At 37.4% G+C, this 23306-nt stretch overlaps 1 protein-coding gene across 11 annotated transcripts in view; it reads right to left on the reverse strand.

Moving 5' to 3' along the window:
• Nucleotides 1-3205: 3205 nt before the first annotated feature.
• DZIP3 (DAZ interacting zinc finger protein 3) overlaps nucleotides 3206-23306 on the reverse strand; it is a 116995-nt gene continuing 96894 nt past the window's right edge. For 9 of the 11 annotated variants that reach the window (XM_070454932.1, XM_070454930.1, XM_070454926.1 and 6 more), the window contains 9 exons: nucleotides 22799-22902; nucleotides 20928-21015; nucleotides 18611-18712; nucleotides 14615-14740; nucleotides 11930-12069; nucleotides 9730-9850; nucleotides 8811-8954; nucleotides 8633-8728; nucleotides 3206-4931 (listed from right to left, as the gene is read on the reverse strand). In XM_070454932.1, coding sequence (XP_070311033.1) covers nucleotides 4821-4931; nucleotides 8633-8728; nucleotides 8811-8954; nucleotides 9730-9850; nucleotides 11930-12069; nucleotides 14615-14740; nucleotides 18611-18712; nucleotides 20928-21015; nucleotides 22799-22902 — 1032 coding nt within the window. In that variant the 3' untranslated portion in view covers nucleotides 3206-4820. Of the gene's footprint in view, nucleotides 4932-8026; nucleotides 8067-8632; nucleotides 8729-8810; nucleotides 8955-9146; nucleotides 9321-9729; nucleotides 9851-11929; nucleotides 12070-14614; nucleotides 14741-18610; nucleotides 18713-20927; nucleotides 21016-22798; nucleotides 22903-23306 lie in introns of those variants that run through there. The other 2 variants (XM_070454931.1, XR_011483449.1) reach the window with 2 other exon arrangements.

The raw sequence follows: 23306 nt of genomic DNA on the forward strand, positions 1-23306 counted from the left end.
AAATCAATTTTATAACCAGCTTGTAGATTTCTATGAAAAAAGTCTGTTGGGATTTTAACTGGGATTGTGTTGAATTTATAAATCAACTGGGGGAGAATTGAGACCTTGTATTGAGTGTTTCAATCCCTGAAGATGGAAGTTTTCTTCGTATATTTATGTCATCTGTGTACTAAAAAGGTTTTACTTCTACCTTTCCAAGCTGAATGCCTTTCGCTTTTTTTTTTAAATTTCACTGGCTAGAACATTTAATACAATATTGAGTTGACGCTGTGATAGCAGACATCCTTGCCTCATTACAGAGCCCAGTGGGAAGGAATTTAGTCTTTCACCAGGGTTTTTAAAATGTCATGTTCTGCTTTACTTGCTCAGTCATGCCTGACTCTATGCGGCCCCATGGACTGTAGCCCACCAGGCTTCTCTGTCCATGGGGATTCTCCAGGCAAGAGAACTGCGGTGGGTTGCCATGCCTTCCTCCAGGGGATTTTCCCAAGCCAGGGACTGAACCCAGGTCTCCCACATTGCAGGCAGATTCTTTACCGTCTGAGCCTCCAGGGAAGCCCTAAATAAGGTTAGGTTCTTTATTCAAGATTCTTATTTCCTGAGGCGAGACTGTATGTGATACAAACTCACAACTAACTGCTTTTGCTGTATCCCGTAGGTTTTAGATAACTGGGCTTTTTGTTGTCATTTGCTTCTAGGTATTTTTTGATTTCTTCTTTGATTTCTTCAGTGACCCATGTGGTTTAATAACACATGGTTCAGCCCACATGTTTGTGTTTTTATAGTTTTTTCTTGTAGTTGATTTCTAATCTCATAGTCTTGTGATCAGAAAAGATGCTTGATATAATTTCAGTTTTCCTAAATTTACCAAGGCTCACGTTTTGGCCCAGGATGCAGTTAGTTCCTGGAGAGTGTTCCATGTGCACTTGAGAATAATGCATATTCATTTGGCTGCTTTTGGATAGAATGCTCTATAAATATCAGTTAGGTCCCTCCGGTCTAATGCATCTTTTAAGGTCTATGTTTCCTTACTCATTTTCTGTCTGAATGATCTGTCCATTGATGAAAATGGGGTGTTACAGTCACCCACTATTATTGTGTTACTATTGATTTCTCCTTCATGGCTTTTAGCATTTGCCTTTTATGTTGACGTGCTCCTATGTCGGATACATACATATTTATGGTTGTTGTAGCTTCTTCTTGGATTATTGACCCCTTGATCATTATGTAGTGTCCTTCCTTGTCTGTTTTGTCTGATGTGAGTACTGCTACTCCAGCTTTCTTCTGATTTCCATTTGCATGGAAACCTTTCACTCTCCCCACTTTGTCTGTATGTGTCCTTGGATCTGAAGCAGACATCGTCTGCTGTCTTGTAGACAGCATATATATATGTCTTGTTTTTGTGTCCATTTGGCCAATCTGTGTCTTTTGGTTGAAATATTTGATCCATTTTTGTTTAAGGTAATTATCAATTATATGTTCCTATTGCTATCTTATTAATTGTTTTGGATTTGTTTTTATAGGTATTTTCTCTTCCCTTCCTCTTTTGTTCTCTTGTGATTTGATGATTATCTGCAGTGTTGTGTTTGGACTGCTTTTTTGTTATCTATTGTATATTTTTGCTTTGCAGTTACCATAAGGTTTTAATGTAGCAGGCTATATATATATATATACACACACACACACACACACACGACTGTTTTAAGTTGATGGTCTTTAATTTCAAATGAATTTCCAATATCCTGCATTTTCACTCTCTTCTCATGACCGCTGCTTTTTATATCATATCTATGTGTGGGTGGTTCCCTACCCAAGAGGCTGTGTGTGTGGATGGTTCTTACCTGAGAGGCTATGTGATAAGGGATTAAGGTATTCCAGGAGCATTTTATAAATGTAGAGGAGTTTTGCTAAATTTTGAATCTGGTAAAAAAAAAAAAAATTAACCATAAAATAAAAGTAATCATCTGTACTAGGACACTACTGAGAGTACAGGGGAGCACTATTAATATGTCAAGACAACAGGCATTAACTGGAACCATCTCAAGCAAACCAAGACATCGGAGGGAAAGTCGAACTTTTCTTAGCATACTGTACACTATTGTATATTTTTTTATGTATTCAATACCATGTTCATAGCCCAAAATAATCAGATGTACCATTTGTTTCATTTTATTTTGAAGTGTATTATTTAAAATAATATTTGTGTATACAGTCAGTCCAGAACGGGGAGACCACTATGAAGAACTTAAAGAGAGAACACTCGCTAAGGCACAGAGATTTGCATTTAAATCCCAGAACGCCACTTCACAGCTGTGACCTCAGACACAGTATACCCTCTTAGTTGAGCCTCAGTTTCATCGTCTGCAAAATAAAAAGGATAGTATCCACTTTAAAAGTTATTAGTGGATCACACGAAGTAACATTTGATCAAGGAAGGTGTCCCATAAAAGCTGGAAAATGTTATTATACACACAGACAATGAATATAAAGGAAAATGCTGTAAGATGTATCGACAGCAGCTGCAGTGATGTGACATTACAGGTGGTGTACAGGTTGCTTGTGAAGTGACTATCACTGCTCGTCTCACTGGGTTTCTGTGCGGTATGGCACTCCGGGTCCCTAAGCAATCACAGGCGCGACAGCAGTCACTGTTTACATGGGATGACTGCTACAGCTGTCTTTACTGTTAAACCTCAAAAAGGAAAATCCTGTTACCTTTAGCATCTGCAGAGTTGGACATGACATTCAAGAGCATGTTCCTACTACATTCTCACTGTGTATCAGCTACCCTGTTAAGTTCCCTGGCCCCATCTTTGGAGCTAAGAACAGCAGGTCAGCACCAATACAGCCTTGCAGCTTGAACTGATAGAGGAAACATGTGACTCACTGCGTATCAGGACTTTCTCAAGTATTAGGACTGGCTCAGCCACTATTTAACTGCATGATCTAGGGCAAGGTGTTCCTGTAGAATGAGGCCACAGACCAGAGGATCATTAAAGACCCTATAAACTCTGACCTTCTATGATTCTAAGATATTCTTGATATTTTACAAGTACAGATGACTGACTTCTTGTATACTTTCCTACCCTTTCTCACAAGAGAAGATAAAATTTAAGCACAATTAAACAGAAAGAGATGTTTGAAAGAGATTTCAAGTAGTTGTAGGATACAGTTACAGCGATAAACACAAATAAAATAATAGGCATTCAATTAAGAAACATTTATTCTTTCCCACATGAAAGTGTATATACAATTGTAAACATACACTAAAAAATGTTTTACAAGGTAATCTGCTATATGACCATGACCTTGAGGTGTTAGATGGGATAATTATTAAAGGTCCTGTAAGTTCTGAATTGTATAATTCTAAGACTTTTTTGGCACTTAACAAGTCTAGATGACTGCCTTTACTTTGGGGTATTTCCTTCCACATTTTCCAGTCTATTCTCATTAGAGAAGAAAACAGCATACAATTTCAGAAATAGTAATTTTAAGTAGAGATTTAAAACAACTTCAAGATACATTTACAGTGAAATATACAGGTAAAATAGTTGCTGAGTCAGGAAACACTCACAGAATGAATTTCGTTAATTTATGGAAAATAATATGAACAAAGTAACATTTCTCTTACCAGGTAACTGAATTCTTTTATTAATAATTTTGTAGCTAGAGACATGTACAACACAACATTTACACAGTACTAATTTCAAAATAGATTTTTGACCTCTAAGAATGAAAGTTCTCAGTGACAAGCTTTAAATGTGCCACTTAACTCAGTGGGTGTCAACTCTGTCATAAGAGACTACACACAAACAGGACACCACCCATGCATGAGAAAGTGAAATTAGAAACTTTTAAGGCTGGAAAAAAAAACTCCTCCAAAGCATAAATGATTAAAGTCCAACGAGCATGTTTACAAATAAAGTTATTCAAATGAGCAAGTGACTTAATTTGCATACTAATTTTCTTACTGCTTCCTGATTTGGGGCGCTATTTATGGTGAATCTACTGAGCAAGACATTGAGAGCAGTCAGAACCATCAGGCACAGCCCCAGTGGTATGCTGGTAAAGCTTTAATAACCAGCTCTTGGGGAAGGAAAAAAAAAAGCCCTTATCTATAGCATTCACCAATTTCGGTGGTGTAAAATACTCCCACTATACCAGATTTCAAGCTAACAACAGTTTGAATAACTGTTTCACAAAATTCCTGAAACTAGGAATCATCTCTCACAAACCAGTACAGTATATAAGCCAGCTCCAAGACATCAGTGGTTGGTCCTCACCCTCAAGTAGCCCATATCTATTCACAGGTACATATTTTAGAGAATAGGAAAGAATGGGGAAGATAGAGATAAAATATAAATAAATAACATATATTTCATAAGTAATTTTAAAAGTTAAAAAGAACACTAAAATCTGAGGAATCTTCTTACTCTTGTTTACATTTAGCTCAGGAAATTAAAGTATAGCATATTCAGGAGAAAGTAAAGGATGAGAGGAATAAGGAAAAGAGAAGACATTCTAAGATACATGTTAACAGTAATCACGTTTAAGTTGGAAGAAAATATTTACTAAAATAAGGGCAAATCTAATGTAACTTTCAAAATTTTATCTTCTTTAAACCTTTTCAGTTCAGTTCACAGTCCTGAAGATTTGTCCTCTCCTCTTTGGCTGCAGCTTTGATGAGATTAACTAGCTTATTTGGAATAATACTGAAGAACATAGTGCTTCATATCACTCACACTATCAGCTCAAATAAATGGAAAACTAAATTCTGGAGTCTGAAAATTGAACTTCCTTTGCATAGTCACCCTGCTGAATCAGATCTTGGGCAAGTGCCGGCTGGGGTGACCTGGAAATTCTTCTGGTGGCAAAACGTGGAGTCTGCAGGTTGGGCATGTCCCCTGTTGCATCAACCAAGGTCTAATGCACTAAGGAGCAAAAAGATTCATGTCAGTCACTCAGATTTAGCCTAGCAGAGGCAGGTGTTACTCTATACATCAGGATTGCCAACCAATATGTCTTCTGATAGATCGTAGAGCCTTATTTGGTGGATTGCCATGAAAACTGGAGAAGGAAATGGCAACCCACTCCAGTATTCCTGCCTGGAAAATCCCATGGACAGAGGAGTCTGGTAGGCTATAGTCCTTGGGGTCGCAAAGAGTCGGACATGACTGAACGACTTCACTTTCACTTTCTTTCATGAAAACTGCTGCAGTGAAGGCACTTTGTCCATGGTTTGCTGAGCAACATAGCTGGTAACAGGACAACACCTTTCGGCCAGTTTACTCTAATAAGTTCCTTTCTCCAACCCCAATCTTCAGATAGACTAGCACTTTTTCCTAACAAGGAGGTTGGGGAAACCTGCTCTATTTTTCTCTATTTACTATCTATTATTCTAATTGATAATCTAGAAAAAGTCATATCTAAATATACAAATGTCACAAATATGTTGTATCAAGTACTTATGGTGTTTGAAGTTAAAATCTTGAGATAATGGGTATACTTTTAAGATTGCCTTTCTTTGGTGATAATGGTAGTACTCTTTGGCTATGAACTATCTATTAAGTTATTTGCTTGAATACTGACTCTCCAAAAACAAATCATTTTACCTGAATGAATAATGGAGAGCCCAGCCAGATGAGAGAGTATTAAGAGTATGAAGAATAGGCAGTAGACATGAGGCCCATTAACTCTGTCCCTAGACAGCAACCTAAATGAATTACTTGCTTTCTATTCAATGAGCAATGGCAAAGGATAAAATAAGTTTGTGAAACATTTATTTTCTACATAGATCTTCAGGAAAATCAGACTGGATATGGAACAACAAACTGGTTCCAAATAGGAAAAGGAGTACATCAAGGCTGTATATTGTCACCCTGCTTATTTAACTTATATGCAGAGTACATCACGAGAAATGCTGGGCTGGAAGGAAGCACAAGCTGGAATCAAGATTGCTGGGAGAAATATCAATAACCTCAGATAAGCAGATGACACCACTCTTATGGCAGAAAATGAAGAAGAACTAAAGAGCCTCTTGATGAAAGTGAAAGAGGAGGGAGAAAAACTGGGCTTAAAGCTCAACATTCAGAAAACTAAGATCATGGCATCTGGCCCCATCACTTCATGGCAAATAGATGGGGAAACAGTGAGAGACTTTATTTTTTTGGCTCCAAAATCATTGCAGATGGTGATTGCAGCCATGAAATTAAAAGACACTTACTCCTTGGAAGGAAAGTTATGACCAACCTAGACAGCATATTAAGAAGCAGAGACATTACTTTGCCAACAAAGGTCCGTCTAGTCAAGGTTATGGTTTTTCCAGTGGTCATGTATGGATGTGAGAGTTGGAGTGTAAAGAAATCTGAGTGCTGGAGAATTAATGCTTTTGAACTGTGGTGTTGGAAAAGACTCCTGAGAGTCCCTTGGACTGTAAGGAAATCCAACCAGTCCATCCTAAAGGAGATCAGTCCTGGGTGTCCATTGGAAGGACTGATGTTAAAGCTGAAACTCCAACACTTTGGCCACCTGATGCAAAGAGCTGACTCACTGGAAAAGACCCTGATGCTGGGAAAGATTGAAGGCGAGAGGAGAAGGGGACAACAGAGGATGAGATGGCTGGATGGCATCACCGACTCAATGGACATGAGTTTGGGTAAACTCCAGGAGTTGGTGATGGACAGGGAGGCCTGGTGTGCTGCGGTTCATGGGGTTGCAAAGAGTTGGACATGACTGAGCGACTGAACTAAAGTATCTATCTGGAGATCATTTAGGATTAGTCACTCTGTGCATATCTCTTAACAGAGCAGATGAAAAATATAGCTCTGTACCAGGTTTCACACTGTCTTTGAAATGATGTTTTACAGATATGGCTTGAATAAGGTGGCTATTGTTCACTTCCCTGAGAAGCCTTTCTTGTGTAAGATCACCTTCTCTTGTGTCATGTTGCACTCCCACAACAGAAGACTCGGATCATAAACTATATATCAATAGCACTTTCAGAGCAACAACATCAGAAGTTAATCTATGTTGCTAATCTATAAATGCCAAGAATTAACAAAAGATGTGCCAGCCTCACATTTTCCTAACATCAAAAGAAAACTACAAACGAGATGAAAAGACAACACTCAGAATGGGAGAAAATATTTGCAAATGAAGCAACTGACAAGGGATTAATCTGCACAATGTACAAACAGCTCAAGTTTGTACAAACAGCAATATAAAAATAAAGCAGCCTAATCAAAAAATGGGTGGAAGATTTAAATAGATGCTTCTCCAAAGAAGATACACAGATGGTCAAGAGGCACATGAAAAGATGCTCAACATCACTAATTATCACAGAAATGCAAATCAAAACTACAGTGATGTATCTATCACCTCACACCAGTCACAACAGTCATCATCAAAAAAACTACAAACAATAAATGCTGGAGAGGGTGTGGAGAAACGGGAACCCTCTTGCACTATTGGTGGGAATAAAAACTGATATAGCCACTATGGAGAATAGCAAGGCGATTTCTTAAAAATACTAGGAAAAAAAAACTACTATATGTCCCAGCAGTTCTATTCCTGGCATATACCTGGAGAAAACCATAATTTCAAAAGATACATGCACCCGAATGCTTATTGCAGCACCATTTACAATAGCCAGGACATGGACACAACCTCAATCAATGCCCATCAACAGAGGAATGGATAAAGATGTGGTACATGCATACAGTGGGATATTTCTCAGCCACAGACAGGAATGAAACTGCGCTATCTGCAGAGACAGGGATGGACCCAGAGACTGTCATACAAGTCAAGGAAGTCAGAAAGAGAAAAACAAGTATCGTCTATTAATGCATATATGTGGAATCTAGAAAAATGGTACATATGCGTCTATTTGCAAAGCAGAGATAGAGACACGGACATAGAGAACAGACGTATGGACCCCACGGGGGGAGGCAGGGTGGGCTGAACTGGGAGAGTGGGGGTGAAACACACACATTACCACATATGAAACAGACAACTAACGAGGACCTACTGTGCGGCACAGGGAACTCTACTCAATGCTGTGTGGTGACCTAAACGGGAAGGGAATCCAAAAAGAGGACATATATGTATAGCTGATTCAAAGATGTACAGCAGAAATTAGCATAACATTGTAAAGCAACTATACGTCAATAAAAATTAACAACAAACAAAAAACTCAAGCCTTGGCATCTTCAAAAGCAGATACAGAAGCCTGGACAGACTGGTAAGGTAATTCTTATGTGCTGTAACGGCACTTGGCCATCATTAGGTGGTAACAAAGAACACTACTCAGAACAAGGCAAGGTGAAGTGTCACTTTGCTAAACTGTCAACTGTCATGTCAATCAACATTCCTTCCAGTTCTGTTCATCAAAAGAAATGCCACTCTGCCCATTAAATTTCATCACGGTCCCCTTCTCCTGGTAGGTATATCAAGACCTGAGAAAACAATGCAATCCATGGCTAGGTATGGGGAAAGACATCAACTCTATCCACTACGTGAATACCCAGTGAAATTCATGACACAGTGGATGATCATATGTGTATATGATTTCAAGAAATGTAGCATGAATTTCACTTAATTGATTAATGGCAAAATATTAAACAGGTAAGTTTACCTGAGCATGGAATTTATGTGCACAAGGCAAAACTGAGAGGTTATCTGGAGAGAGAGTCTCATGACAGATTACGCAAGGCTCTTCTTCCTCTTCATCCTAGGGAAAACGCATGAGGTTAAATTCAGCCCCTTCTCGCTCCTAATGTTAAGTGTATTTAGAACCAACAGTCCAGTCTCACCAAGCGATTGGCTCCTCCCTGTGTCACAGAGCCCTGCGAACCAAGGGACCTTGGGGTTGGTTTCGAGGGCTGGGCAGCATTAGCCTCTGGTGCAGTATGGCTAGGTGGAACACGATTACCATTTGGTGCTGATTTTTCCTGACTCTGAAAATAAGAATATCATACTTATTATTTTTTTAGAATTGCATAAGACAGGAAGAACTGACAGACTACCATAGAATAGGCTACAGTGGAATTTAGCAAAAGGGGAAATCAACCTTGAATATTCATTGGAAGGACTGATGCTGAAGCTGAGGATCTAGTACTTTGGCCACCTGATGTAAAGAGCTAACTTACTGGAAAAACTCCTGTTGCTGGTAAAGATTGAGGGCAGGAGAAGGGGGTGCACAGAGGATGAGATGGTTGGATGGCATCACCGATTCAGTGGACAAGAGTTTGAGCAAACTCTGGGAGATAGTGAAGGACAGGGAAGCCTGGTGTGCTGCAGTCCATGGGGTCACAATTGAGCGACTGAACAACAACAAAAAGGTTAATAATCAGGTTCATAAGAAATCTTGAAGCAATTACTGGCAATATTACTTATAGATTAAGAACCAGGTAAAAACAAAAGTAACTCTAGGTACTCTTTTAATTAAAATAAGTCTTTGCAGAAAATTAGAAAAAAAAAGTCTCCTTTTTGAAATATTCAAAATAACCTAAATTTCAAAAGGCTCAGTTTTATTCTAGAATGATCAGGTGGTGTTTCCAACGCCATTTGTCAAGTTTAATTGTTTAATGTTAATATATGATTTAATATGATTATAATTGATTTCCTGATCATGTTATGGAGATAATTAGTACAGCTAACTAAAGATAAGGGTCAGGAGATACAGTTTTACTTTTTGTTTTCTGTTGTTTAGTTGCTTTTCTTTTTTTTTACCTGAGATCTCTTGGGGTCAATAAATTGGGAAATCTTGTGAACAATTTCATCAAATGTCAGTCCAGATAAGGACTTCCCATGAGTATCCTTCAATTTCCGTACGAAATCTGTAAGCTCCTTTCTGGAAAACATCAAGGAAAGAGTAGTGATCATTTTCCTACTGCCTTGAAGATGTGCCCTCCAAAGGAGATATAAAATCCTATCGTAGGTAGAACTGCCATATGACCCAGCAATCCCACTCCCGTGCATACACACTGAGGAGACCAGATCCGAAAGAGACACGTGCACCCCAATGTTCATCGCAGCACTGTTTATAATAGCCAGGACATGGAAGCAACCTAGATGCCCATCAGCAGACAAGTGGATAAGGAAGCTGTGGTACATATACACCATGGACTATTACTCAGCCATTAAAAAGAATTCATTTGAATCAGTTCTAATGAGATGGATGAAACTGGAGCCCATTACAAACAGTGAAGTAAGCCAGAAAGATAAAGACCATTACAGTATACTAACGAATATATATGGAATTTAGAAAGATGGTAACAATAACCCTATATGCAAAACAGAAAAAGAGACACAGATGTATAGAACAGACTTTTGGACTCTGTGGGAGAAGGTGAGGGTGGGATGTTTCAAGAGAACAGCATCGAAACATGTATATTATCTAGGGTGAAACAGATCACCAGCCCAGGTTGGATGCATGAGACAAGTGCTAGGGGCTGGTGCACTGGGAAGACCCAGAGGGATGGGGTGGAGAGGGAGGTGGGAGGGGGGATTGGGATGGGCAATACATGTAAATCCATGGCTGATTCATGTCAATGTATGACAAAAACCACTACAATATTGTAAAGTAACTAGCCTCCAACTAATAAAAATAAATGAAAAAAAAAAATCCTATCATAGGATAATATCCACCATACAGACGTGACCCTTTGGATCTCTGATCTAAAAACGTGATCATGGGTCCATCTGCATTTATCTTAAACCAGAATGAAAATTCTTACTAATGTGCTCGTGATTGATAAAGTTCAGTATTTATTTTCTTCCCCCAATGAGATTTTAACTGTCTATAAAACCTCACTTGTGAAAATGAAGTTTGAAATACTTATTTACGTACTGAGCCTCTGCATGTTGTACTTCTTAATGTTCTCTTACTCGAGAGAGGCTAAAATACTTCTTTACAATTATGTTACTATCAGTCTCGATCATTGTGCTATCAATTCTACTTTTATAAAATTCATAAACAGAAAATAAATATTTAACAGAGAAGGAAAGCAAAGACTAAAAGACACATTATGTGATAAAGAAACCTAGGAGTATTTTAATCAACATGCTATTTTTCAATTCCCATGGCCAACTGACTCAAAGTCTGCATTCACATTTTGGTAGGACAGGGTAGGATGATAAAATATTTTTCTCAAATGAAATGTCATGTCACCAGCCTTATAAAACTATCTTTGATTTACTATTTATTTTCTATAAACATTTTTTACCACAACTATATTAAAATTCTATTTTCATTTTCTATTCACCATTATGTTTACAAAACTATAATATAACCATGAAATATAATAGTATATACTGTTAAATAAAAGCACTGGTCTTCAAATGAAAATGCTGGTGAAAACTAGAATTATTCATTTGATACAAGATTAAAGATACTTCATTTCTGGAGGAATAGAATTAAACAGTTTTCTGCAAAAGTCAGAACTGTGAAAAGCACAGTAAAATAATGATTTCTTGCATTTAACTGTGTTCCTTAACAAAGAAACCATAAGAACCCTCAATAAATTAAGGAAATCTGATTATGTTTGTACTTATATGGCATACAATTAACTTAAAATTCACTTTGGAAATAGGTTATTAAGATAATTATTGGAGCTAGTGGCATTAAAACTGGATAGGTTTATAACTAGTTGTACTTTCATTAAACAAGCAAACCTAAATTCAAAAGTTCATTCCCTCGTGACTTAAAACTAATAATTTTCATGGAGAGGTTTAGCATTTATACTGAAAACTATCCCTTCTTAATGAATGTCATTTTCCTTACCAAGGTGATGGTTAGGAAATAACTGTACCTTCTGTGTGTTGGGAGTGGGGTGGGTGGGTATTGTCTCTCTGAAATGTTCCATTGCATAATTATGGCTATGGGAACTGTAGTATGGTCTGTTCACAACACTAAGAGAGACCACGCTACCTGGTCTGCTGTGGAAAGGCGGTTTTCAGCCTCTCTGTAACCTTCTCCCAATCCATCACGAGGGGGTCACGTCCTAGACTTGCACTGGGGGGCACAGCTTCTGCCACAGGAGCTGGCAGTGTCCAGGCTATGCGAGTCATCTGTAAGAAGCACAGTCATGCCATCAGCTTCACTTATGGGGAAGCAGAGTTCCACGTCAACATGGCATCTCCATGCCTCAGGAGATGGGTACAGTAAAGAGGAATACTGACATGCATGTTCCCTTTTTACAAGTTTTTTTCCTTAACCAGCACAACAATATTTCTAATTATTTATATATGTTTACCTTTATTTTTAAAATGGCACATACTAGTCTCAGTAATTACAAACATAAACAGAAATACTGTGTGCATTTCTGACAGCAACCTAGTTTGTTAATAGGGGAATAAGTAAACAAACTGTAGCATATCTAATCAAGTCCTTAAAAATAGATCTCTATGTCTGAGCATAAGAAATATCCATAATATATGTAATTTTTAAAAATTCTATGGCACAGCATTTATGGTAGAACTCATATTAAAATATTTTTCACTCTGGGTCTTCCTAGTGCACCAGGCCCGAGCACTTGTCTCATGCACCCAACCTGGGCTGGTGATCTGTTTCACCCTAGATAATATACAGAGGGATCGGGTGGAGAGGGAGGTGGGAGGGGGGATTGGGATGGGGAATACATGTAAATCCATGGCTAATTCATTTCAATGTATGACAAAAACCACTGCAATGATGTAAAGTAATTAGCCTCCAACTAATAAAAATAAATGGAAAAAAAAAAAAAAAAAAAAAAAAAAAGTCCTACTGTTCTGAATATATGGTAGGCCCTGTGAAGGAAATCTAAATTCATGGTCACACGGCTAGCATCATTTTTAAAGGATATAGTTTGGTAAAATTTTAATTAAGCAAGGAGTACAAAAATTATGCACTTGAGTATAGGTGTTTCTAATTCTTGGTGTCTAGTTCAACCAGTTGCTCTCCTGCCTAATCGATTCAGTTTTCTTTATGTTCTCCCCCTTCCTTAAATATAATGAAATGAATCAGCAAATTATCATTAAAAGTTAAGAGATGAAAAATGAAAAAAAATTTTTCAAATGTGTATGCATAGAAAAAGGACTGTAAGATATAAAATAACCCATAAACTGTGATTATTTTCTAGGATTCAACAACAGGGTAGTTTTGCTTTCTACTGTATATATTATATATTTTGTATATACTATGTGTATTATATTTTTCTAATTATAAAAGTAATTAATAAAATTACTAATAATAAATATCTAATAAGATAAAATTATTCATCATAAAAAGCAAACAATAAAATTTAATTTCAAACAACTAAATAAAGATGAGAATACTGCTGAACTATCTGCCAATGTCTCCAAACGTCACACAGGTGGTACATGGAGGCTGACAGCTCAGAGCCATGAAATCATCAGACAAAAATGTCCCTGTATTTTATGAGAGTTCTTTCCTAGAACCATTAAGTTTCTAATTAATTAATATCAATGTGCAAATATTGTTAAGTGCTTTATCTGGTTATTAGGATAATTATAAACAAAGTATCTTCTATCTAAGATTACAGATTATTTTAAAATGTATGGTTACTACTTATGAAAAATTAGCAACTACTAACAGCCACTGAAATTACTCATACAAAGCCTAGTAAGTCAGAGAAAGAGCAGAATAGCCCCAGAAATCTGAGTTTGCCTCAGTGTCCAAGCTTTTTTAGAGGAATCAGAAACTAATCCTATTAGAAGGCTGAGGTACTTTAAAATTTTACAGATCCTCATAGAATGTTGCAGGAGCAAAACACCTCAGCAACACTGTAATATCAAGGTGATTAAAAAAAAATGTGTTGCTTAGTAAACATGTTAAAGCTTAGATACATATTCGCTTGTAGAGAGGCCTCTATACAAGTAAGTAAATCTATTTGACTATACCTTTCAAAGGGAGTCTGTCAGCAATATACAGGTACAGAATAAACCTCAATTCACTAGGAGGCAGTTATGAAAAACTCAAGATTAGAGAATCTTTCATTAATTATCTTAAACATCAATCTCCTGTGAGGTTTTTTAATAAAAAGTATACCTTGACCAAGATTACAACTGACAATCCTAATCATTTTAAACTTCTCTCCTGCTCCTTCAGGTTCTCATAAAGCTTATCTGGCTCTTTGTAACTAGGAAAATTTGTAACTTTGCAGTATAACATGTTTCAGGGTGATACTATTTATATTACCTGTTTATAGATAAACACTGTCCTACAATATACACATATGTATCTATGTATAAAAACTTTTTCTTTTGTTTTGTGGCATAATGTGACTTGGCTTCTTTGCTTTTCAACCTACCCAAAAACCATGCTAAATATAAACTCTTAATATTATCAATCTCACCCCATCTGTTTTAGAAGCAAAACTAAGAATTCTCTACTATAATATCAGATTTATCTTTGTATCTAAAAACTAAACTACTATTACTTAATGAAATAGTTAATATACGTAATGCACTTAACACAGTGCCTCATGGACATATTCATTCAATTATCATCATTATTTACTTTATTAAACAAATCAACAAAGAGAAGACATTCATTCTGGGAGTCCACTGTGACAATGGACTAGTTAATGTCTGTTCTACGAAGGAAGTTTTGTACCAAGGGAGATCTAGATTGACCAGATGCAGAGACGATTCCAGAACAAACGGCAGGCATTTGAGGAACAGTGAGTATGGGTCTAAAGAAAGATTCTTTCACAATGGGTCTTCCCAAGAACTGCTGCATCTAAAATAGAAAAGATAGAAAATAAAAACAAACCCCCCACATGATTATGTAGTCAATAACATAAACTCATAGAGCAAAGAATTTTGGGGGGGAAGGAAAACTGATTTGAATCTAGATAAAGTATATCAGAAACAGTGCTGTTATAACACTAGTGAAGTATATGAATATCTGAAAAAAGCAGGGAGCAGTAAAATACACTAAAGAACACAGAGAGAGAAGAGAACTCAATTCTAGTCCTACTTTCTTCCCATCTCGCTGGGTGGCCTTGGACACCAAGTTATTAACCCATAAAACAAGAGCTGAGGTAAGAGGATCCGTAAAGTTCTCTGCCAAATGGAATAACGCAAAGGACGGCACAAAGCAGTTCCTCGGTGAGTACTCTCCACACTGATAAATACTGACACTCAGAAATTCACTGAAGAATCAGTCATCTACATAAAATATTACTTCTGCTCTTAGGTACTGAAAGGACCTTTTACCACCTGGTGGAGTTCTGAACTTATGTTTAGTTTCAAGGATACTAGAAAGCTAAAACAGGGCGGGCCAGGGGGATAAACCCTCCTATAGTGACTCGTGGACATGCCTGTGGGTGACACTGAGCTTCCCAGGGATTTGTAGAAAGCTGGCCCTTCTCAGCACCGACCAATGGGATGGCTGCCTTGTTAGCTGGACTACAGAAGAGCACGCGCTTACGGGACATCTACTGTGCGCCGGGTCTAGCACTGGCACAAAGTACAAGTTCACCTATTTGTTGAATTTAAAAAATGAACATCAGTATCACTCTTAAGTAACGAGACTGAAACCAGAAAGGTGACAATTAATGGGGAACTTTATAATGGAGACAAGAATGACATTTGATTCCTAACATCACTAAACGAGAGACACTGTGTCTTCTAATGTGCATATACTTCATCACCTATAAGGTACTCTTGCTAAAAATACTGAACCTGATTCTAATTTAACCCTCTAGACCTATGATCAGTTTATAGGAAATAGCAGAACATGTATAATGACATTATAAGGATGTAATCAGTTACATCAATAATACAGGAAATTAGTTTTTCAACGAATAAATGACATGAATAAGAGAGAGGGTGTTGGGTAGCTGTTACAATTTTAAAGAAAAATAATCACCCAAATGAAATTATAAACCTTGTTTGGATTGTTTTTTTTTTTAAATAAGAGTTTTTAAAGTAATGGTAATTATAACCAAATTGGAAGTATTGTTAACCTAGTTAAGAAAAAGACATTTTTGAAACAGTTGGGGAAATATGAATTGTAATATCAGATATAAAAATTATAATTTTCTTAGAATGGTGGTGTGATTATAGCCAATAAGAATAAGAGTCTTCATCTTTTAGGAATGCATGCTGAAGTATAAATGGATGAGATTATATGATATATAGCGTTTACTTTAAAATGTTCCAGTGGGGAGGAAGGAGGAAATAACATGAAACAAGATTAATAAAATGTTGATTATGATGTTGAAGATGGCTCTTGGGTTCACAGAGGTTCATCATTCTACTTTTATGTATGTTTCAATATATTTGTAATATAAAGTTCTTAAATAACAAATGGTGGTTCTGAATCAGTGGTCCTACTCTTTTTGAGGACAACAATTACCTAATATTACTTTGAGAATTAGACAGCCAGGGTATAAAAATCAAAATATAATGAAACTCATAAAAATATTGGGTTAAACTGGGAAGAGTACCCATTATTCCAGACTTCTCAGGTTAGACCATAATATTTATTTAAAGCCTGGTGACCATTCTTTACAATACTAGAATTTCAGAGAGACAGTGATCTGCCTCTCTGTTAGTTAGTGATCAGATCACCCAGGACAATTTCTTGATTTGTCAGTACGAAAGCCGAAGCCTGGGACAGCTGAGTTTCCCCAAACTAACACAGTTCTTCCAGTTAGGCCCTGAACCCAGACCTCTACTGTATGTCCACGGTACAACACCGTCTCTGTTTATACTGAAAGAATGGCCACATTTCCAGCGTCTGTGCTTTCAAACTACTCCCCTAATGCTCAGCGGTCACTAGCGCCTGTACTTTAACACAAGTCAGCTCTGATCAAGCACAGCAGTGACTCTGGTTAGAAAGCACAAAAGATACACATGTACCTCTTAAATGTTTGCAAAGGATGCTTATGAATTTTACTGAGCCTAACTGCCAGTGAGTTTTTGCCCTTGACTAAATCTGGAAAGCCACATCAGACATAAGCAAGGCTCTGAAAGGATGAGGATGTAGAGGTCAAGGTCAGATAATGTTTGTCAGTCATGGTGTCACATATAGCTGTCACAGACAGCTAATGCCAGTCTGATTCCAGAAAACTCCAAAGAACAACTCTGTATCTAGCTTCCAAGTCTCTGGAGCCATTTTATGTTTAGTCATGGGAGAGTTTAACTACTACCTACAGGCAGCAGTTTGAATACAGGCAGAAGGCAACAGAGTTTCTAGAAATCCTACTATGTTACTTCCCATAGAACTAAAGGGAATCTGGGATTTGTCATCTATGCAATACATCCCTTATCAGAAGAATTGGCAAGGATGTTGTTCAAAGCCTAGAATAAAAATATCCATAATACAAAGCTCCTGTAAAACTTGAACTAATCAAAAATATAAAAGGCAATCCTCTCATTCTAAACTAAAGCCCATGCGTATCATAGAATACTTTCTCAGCTCTAAATTCTGCTTTTGAAACACAGTGTAACTCCACACAATTTACATATTAATAATTTTTAAGTTCTTTGATATACTGAACTAGTATTTGTAGAAATAATATTTTCAGAGTTCTATTATAAGCAGAAATGCTAATGTCAAAAGTGATCTACCCCTAAATATATCACAGCTTTTTTTTTCTTATCCTCAGATCTGTTATCATAATAAAAGCTATCATCGAGTGGTTCTGTTCCAAAAGGTCTTTTGGAAAGCTGTATGAGTTTATTGGGCTAAGGTACTATGCTTCACTTTTTTCACTTTTCCCCCCCGACTATGTTTCCCAGAAGGCTAACATAAACAGTATGGCATAGAGATTAGTTTGTCTGATGAAGACCCATTTATCCCTAGCCAGTCAGTGAAGGGACCTAAATGAAAGCTGTCTTTGATGTTAAAAGGTAAGAATAGAAGATAAAAGTTCAGGAAACAAAGTCTGAAGAGGAAGTGGAGGAGTGAAGTCCAGCCTGATAGGGTATTATGCTGAGAGGGTTCAGTCGTCTAGTGGTAATTTGAGCGCATTTGGGAATTCTGAGCATTCATCAGTTTTCTCCCACCATGTAAATGTGGTTGACAGGATGAATGAGCATACATTACCTCTTTAGATATCAAACGCATTACTAAAATCCAATGATACAACCTATCTCTTGGCCTCAGTTGAGCCAACAAACTAGTCATACCATCTGCAGATGATACAACAGGAATGGACATAATTACAAGTGACAGGCACAACATGCGCCCTATCCACTTTGAAGACACATGAACGTACTGCTTATTCAGTGTTGTACAGTTCTCACCATTTTATCAAAATGAGGATGGTGACTGTTCAAAATCATATGCAACTGATCCTTGAACAACAGGTCTGGGCTGTGTGGGTCCACTTATCTGCCTATTTTTGTCAACAAATATAGTCCTTGTATTTTCGTTTTATAGGTCTTTAAATGTGGAGAAAGTGTACATTTGATTCATGGAATCAAAAAACTAGGGTTTGAGTCTTGATTCTATCCAAACTGTTTCAGCTTTCTGCTCTTGGGGAGTCATTTACCAAATTCATTGTTTTCGAGTAGAGCAGTACCCAGATTCCTGAGTGCATGGGGGGCTGGCACCCCCCAACCCTTGTGTTGTTCAAGAGTCAACTGTATTTCTTACCAGTATCTCAGGACTGGGAGGTGGTGGAGGAAGCTGGATTGGAGGCAATGTACTCAAGGCAAACCCTTGCTTCACCTTGCTAATTTGTTCATTGTATTGTGTCTAACAGAAGAAGAGAAACAATATTTTACAGCAAAATCAATTTCAAAGGAATAGCATATGGAAATACTTTATATAGTTTTGAATAGCACAACACAGGTTAGTGATTCCCAATCTAGTAAGCCAGAAATACTATAAAAATAATTTTTGACATAAAACAACTCTATACACCACTCTCCATAAATGTAAATACTAATAGTTGTGTCTTTAATAGTATCTATTGAGTGACAAGGTACAATGACACATAATTCACAGATCTCTGTGATAATTCCTCAGTGTTGCCATAATTTTTAGCCTCCAAATGGTAATCACTGATTAAAGTAAACAATGTCTAAAGATCAAGAAGATGTAAATAATACACTAGCTGATCAATATGGGGAAAAAGTATTGTAACAGCTTAACTACTTGTAAATGTTCATTTTAGAAATGGAGAGGAAGGTTTAGAAAAAACTGATTAAATTTCCACATTTTTTTATCTTAAAAGTTATACCTTTAGTTTTCTCTAGTTCCTCACATAGCTTTGTTTTTTTCCTCTTGGATTTTGCCAAAAGTAAGACTCCCAACCTTAAAGTTTAAAGACGTACTTTCTAGATTATTGGCATTGTCCCCATTTTGCTTTCCATATTACTTTGTAAACAACCCACAAGAGTGGAAAGAAAAAGTCTTAAAACATAAACTTTCATATACAGGACATGTTCTTAGAAGAAAACAATGATAGAGAACAAAGGGCAGATCTTTTGAGTACAAAACTTTTAATAAACCCAATAAAAGTGCTAAGCATCACTAAGAGCTGAGGATGAAAGAATCCAGGAAAGAAACAGGGAAGCCCAGCAAGGACAAAGCCAGACAAGTAGATAGTGCTTTGAGGCAATTCTTTATAACCAAATGTCAATGTTTTCCTGGCAGTATTGTGGAATCACAAAACAATCAACATTATATATCAACTTTAAGATATAAATGTGAAATTATTCTAAAAACAAATGAATAAACTAATAAATATTCAGTGGTTTACCTCTTCACAGATTACCTTTAGTACAGTTCTAATTCTATTACATGAATAACTAAGAGTTTATTACTTTGCATTAGGGAGTAATTATTACTACATAAAAAGTTTAACATTAAAAACTAATACAGGTATTCTTGGCCTTCCTTTTAATTCTATAAACACATAATTACTCAGATAAAGTTAAAACATTCACTTATGACTGGGGCACAGTTAGCTTTGGAATTCTAGGAAAATTAAGTGTGAGGCACAATTTTTGCATGTACCATTTACTAAACCAAGAACCCGAAAGAAGAGGTGTTAGAGTTAGGGTGAGATCTACAACCAACTACAAGGAAGTAATCAAACCTCAAAAAGGGATATTTTAATAACTGCAATGAAAAAACATGTTTTCCTTAAATTTCTGTTGTCATTCAGTCATGTCCAACTCTTTGTGACCCCACAGACTGCAGCATGCCAGGCTCCTCTGTTCTTCATAATCTCCCAGAGTTTGCTCAAACTCACGTCCATTGAGTCGGTAATGCCATCCAACCATCTCATCCTCTGTCATCCCCTTCACCCCCTGCCCTCAATCTTTCCCAGCATCAGGGTCTTTTCCAATGAGTAGACTCTTGAAAACAGGTGGCCAAAATATTGGAGCTTCAGCTTCAGCATCCGTCTTTCCAATGAACATTCAGGGTTGATTTCCTTTAGAATTGACTGATTTGCTCTCCTTGATGTCCAAGTGACTCTCAAGAGTCTTCTCCAGCACCACAGTTCGAAAGCATCAATTCTTCAGTGCTTAGCCTTCTTTATGGCCCAGCTCTCACACCCATACAAGGCTACTGGAAAAATCATAACTTTGACTATATGGACCTTTGTTAGCAAAGTGATGTCCCTGCTTTTTAATACACTGTCTAGGGCTTCCCTCATAGTTCAGTCAGTAAAGAATCTGCCTGCAATGCAGGAGACCCAGGTTAGATTTCTGGGTCCAGAAGATCCCCTGGAGAAGGAAATGGCAACCCACCCCAGTATTCTTGCCTGGAGAATCCCATGGACAGAGGAGCTGGCAAGCTACTGTCCATGAGGTCACAAGAGTCAGATGTGACTTTCTGACTAAACCACCACCAGGTTTGTCATAGCTTTTCTTCCAATTGTTTTTAATATTAGATTTTTTTAAAAGTGTATACGATCTACACAATTGAGTCAATTTACTCTAAATACTTGATGACTTACCCTGAGGAATGCAATCTTGTTTCTAACATCTGTCACAATGGCATTCCAACTGTCTACAGCAGCCTTTAACTGACGTGATTTTAGGTTGCTGGTACAAAAATGGAAACACAAGAGAAAGTTCTTTGTATATGTCACTTAGATTTCCAAAAGTTTCTATTATGTTCTCTAATATTTATGTAAATAAAACAACAACAAAATTACCTCTATCACCAGTTGCCTCAAATGGGAAGAAAGTTTATGAAAGGACTTGTTATTAACAGTTTTAAGAAAAGAGTAGGAAACAAAGACAAGATTTCTTTTTTAAACAGTGGATATAACCTCTGCTTCCAGAACACTAAGTTTTTTTCTATCTTGGCAGTATTTTTTAGGACATACTATAAAACCTTTGTACAGGAACCCCTCGACTGAAGAAGGCAGGCAAAGAAGACCAAGTAGGGAAATTGCCCTAGCCACCTAGTTTGGTTTCCCAGGTGGGAAAAGAACCCGCCTGCCAATGCAGAAGATGTAAGAGACACAGGTTCGACCTGTGGGTCGGGAAGATCCCCTGGAGGAGGGCATGGCAACCCACTCCAGTATTCTTGCCTGGAGAATCCCATGGACAGAGAAGCCAGGCTGGCTCCAGGGCAGAGTCATGGGACACGACTGAAGTGAATTGGCACTCACATGTGCATCAGTGCACGAGCAATCTCAAAGATGTTGACTCGTCCTGGAAGCAGGTTTTGGACCATTTTCACATTACCCTGACATCAGAGGGCCATGGTTGGCCTATAAGGCTGTCTTGTAAATTAGAAAAAGATATTCCCTACAAAAAGGTAAATCACAGAGTACCTCCTTTGCAAGGATGAATTATAGATTGCTGTCTCTATAAAATGTATAAATTGCACAGACACAGCAGCTCTGCCAAGCAGCCCACCAAATGGCTTAAGTAAAACAGTTTTAAGGTGTTTAGGGTCTGGTATCTCTAGAAAAGAGATTTCATGTGGCCTTTCACAAGGTTCTATCTGTTGTAACATCCCCACCCCAGAATCACCTAGCACAACAACTTTAAAAGAGCCTAACAAGTTATTACTGAGACCATCTCATACAAAGAAGCTTGATAATATTCTAATTTATAGAGCATCATTTCCCCCTTGAGGAAGCAAAGACAGATTGATCACTTACAACAGTGCTTTGCTGACCTGAACGTACATCAGTATATATTAGGAATCTTGTTAAACATCAGAGATTCTGATTCTTCAGAACTGAAGAATAATGACGATTATATTGAAATAATAATCATTAAAAATAGTGATGCATTGGTCCCAGAGATTTTTAACTCAATTAATTCCTTAAGTTTAAAGGTACACCTGGTAAAATTACAAATTGAAAAAGAATCCCATGCAACCTGCCCCAAATTTGAAAACCATTCATTTGTAGCACAGTAACAAACTGTCTTTAACACAGGTGTTAAAGATATTAATGTTTTAGGTATTAATGCTGATTTTCCCTCAGTGTATTTTTCCAAAGGCATTTAAAATTAAGCAGTAAGAGAAAAGAATTAGAAAAAGTTTTCCAGTTGGAATCCACCTTGTTTTGTAAAGATCTGGTCTTTATGCACGTCTCTGACCGAGACTTGTGATCTGCTTCATTGTAGAGGAAGGGAAAATCCACTAGAAGCTATTACTGCACTTAATGGACTGCTCCGTGCTACACAGGAGCAACAGAGTAAAAGCTCAAAGTGATTAAACGACATCTGAGGTTTAAAAAAAATGGCTTCCTCATCCCAGAGATTCTTATGTCATATATGTAAAGCACAACACATATTATGTCCGACCTCGGAGCCGCCCATGAGATCTCAGAGCTCAAGACACACCAAGGAAGTGGGAGGTTACCTTGCTGCCCTGTGAGTCGCCCTGGCGAGCTGGCCGAGGCATTCCTTTTCAGTCTGCTCTAGGTGCAGCAAACCAAAATCTCTACGACACTGTAGGAAATATACCTACAGAATTGTGAGAGAAAGAGAAAGAAGTGAAAGGTGCCCTTATAGAAGAACACATTTTTCTTTTTTTTTTTTTTAAATTTTTCCATTTATTTTTATTAGTTGGAGGCTAATTACTTTACATCATTGCAGTGGTTTTTGTCATACATTGAAATGAATTAGCCATGGATTTACATGTATTCCCCATCCTCTCCACCCGATGTATAGAACAGACTTGTGGACTCTGGGAGAAGGCGAGGGTGGGATGTTTCAAGAGAACAGCATCAAAACATGTATATTATCTAGGGTGAAACAGATCACCAGCCCAGGTTGGGTGCATGAGACAAGTGCTCGGGCCTGGTGCACTGGGAAGACCCAGAAGAACACATTTTTCTTCAAACATTTCAAGTAGATTTAAAGCTATT

This window comes from Odocoileus virginianus, chromosome 25, assembly GCF_023699985.2.
Source record: "Odocoileus virginianus isolate 20LAN1187 ecotype Illinois chromosome 25, Ovbor_1.2, whole genome shotgun sequence".
Lineage (NCBI taxonomy): Eukaryota > Metazoa > Chordata > Mammalia > Artiodactyla > Cervidae > Odocoileus > Odocoileus virginianus.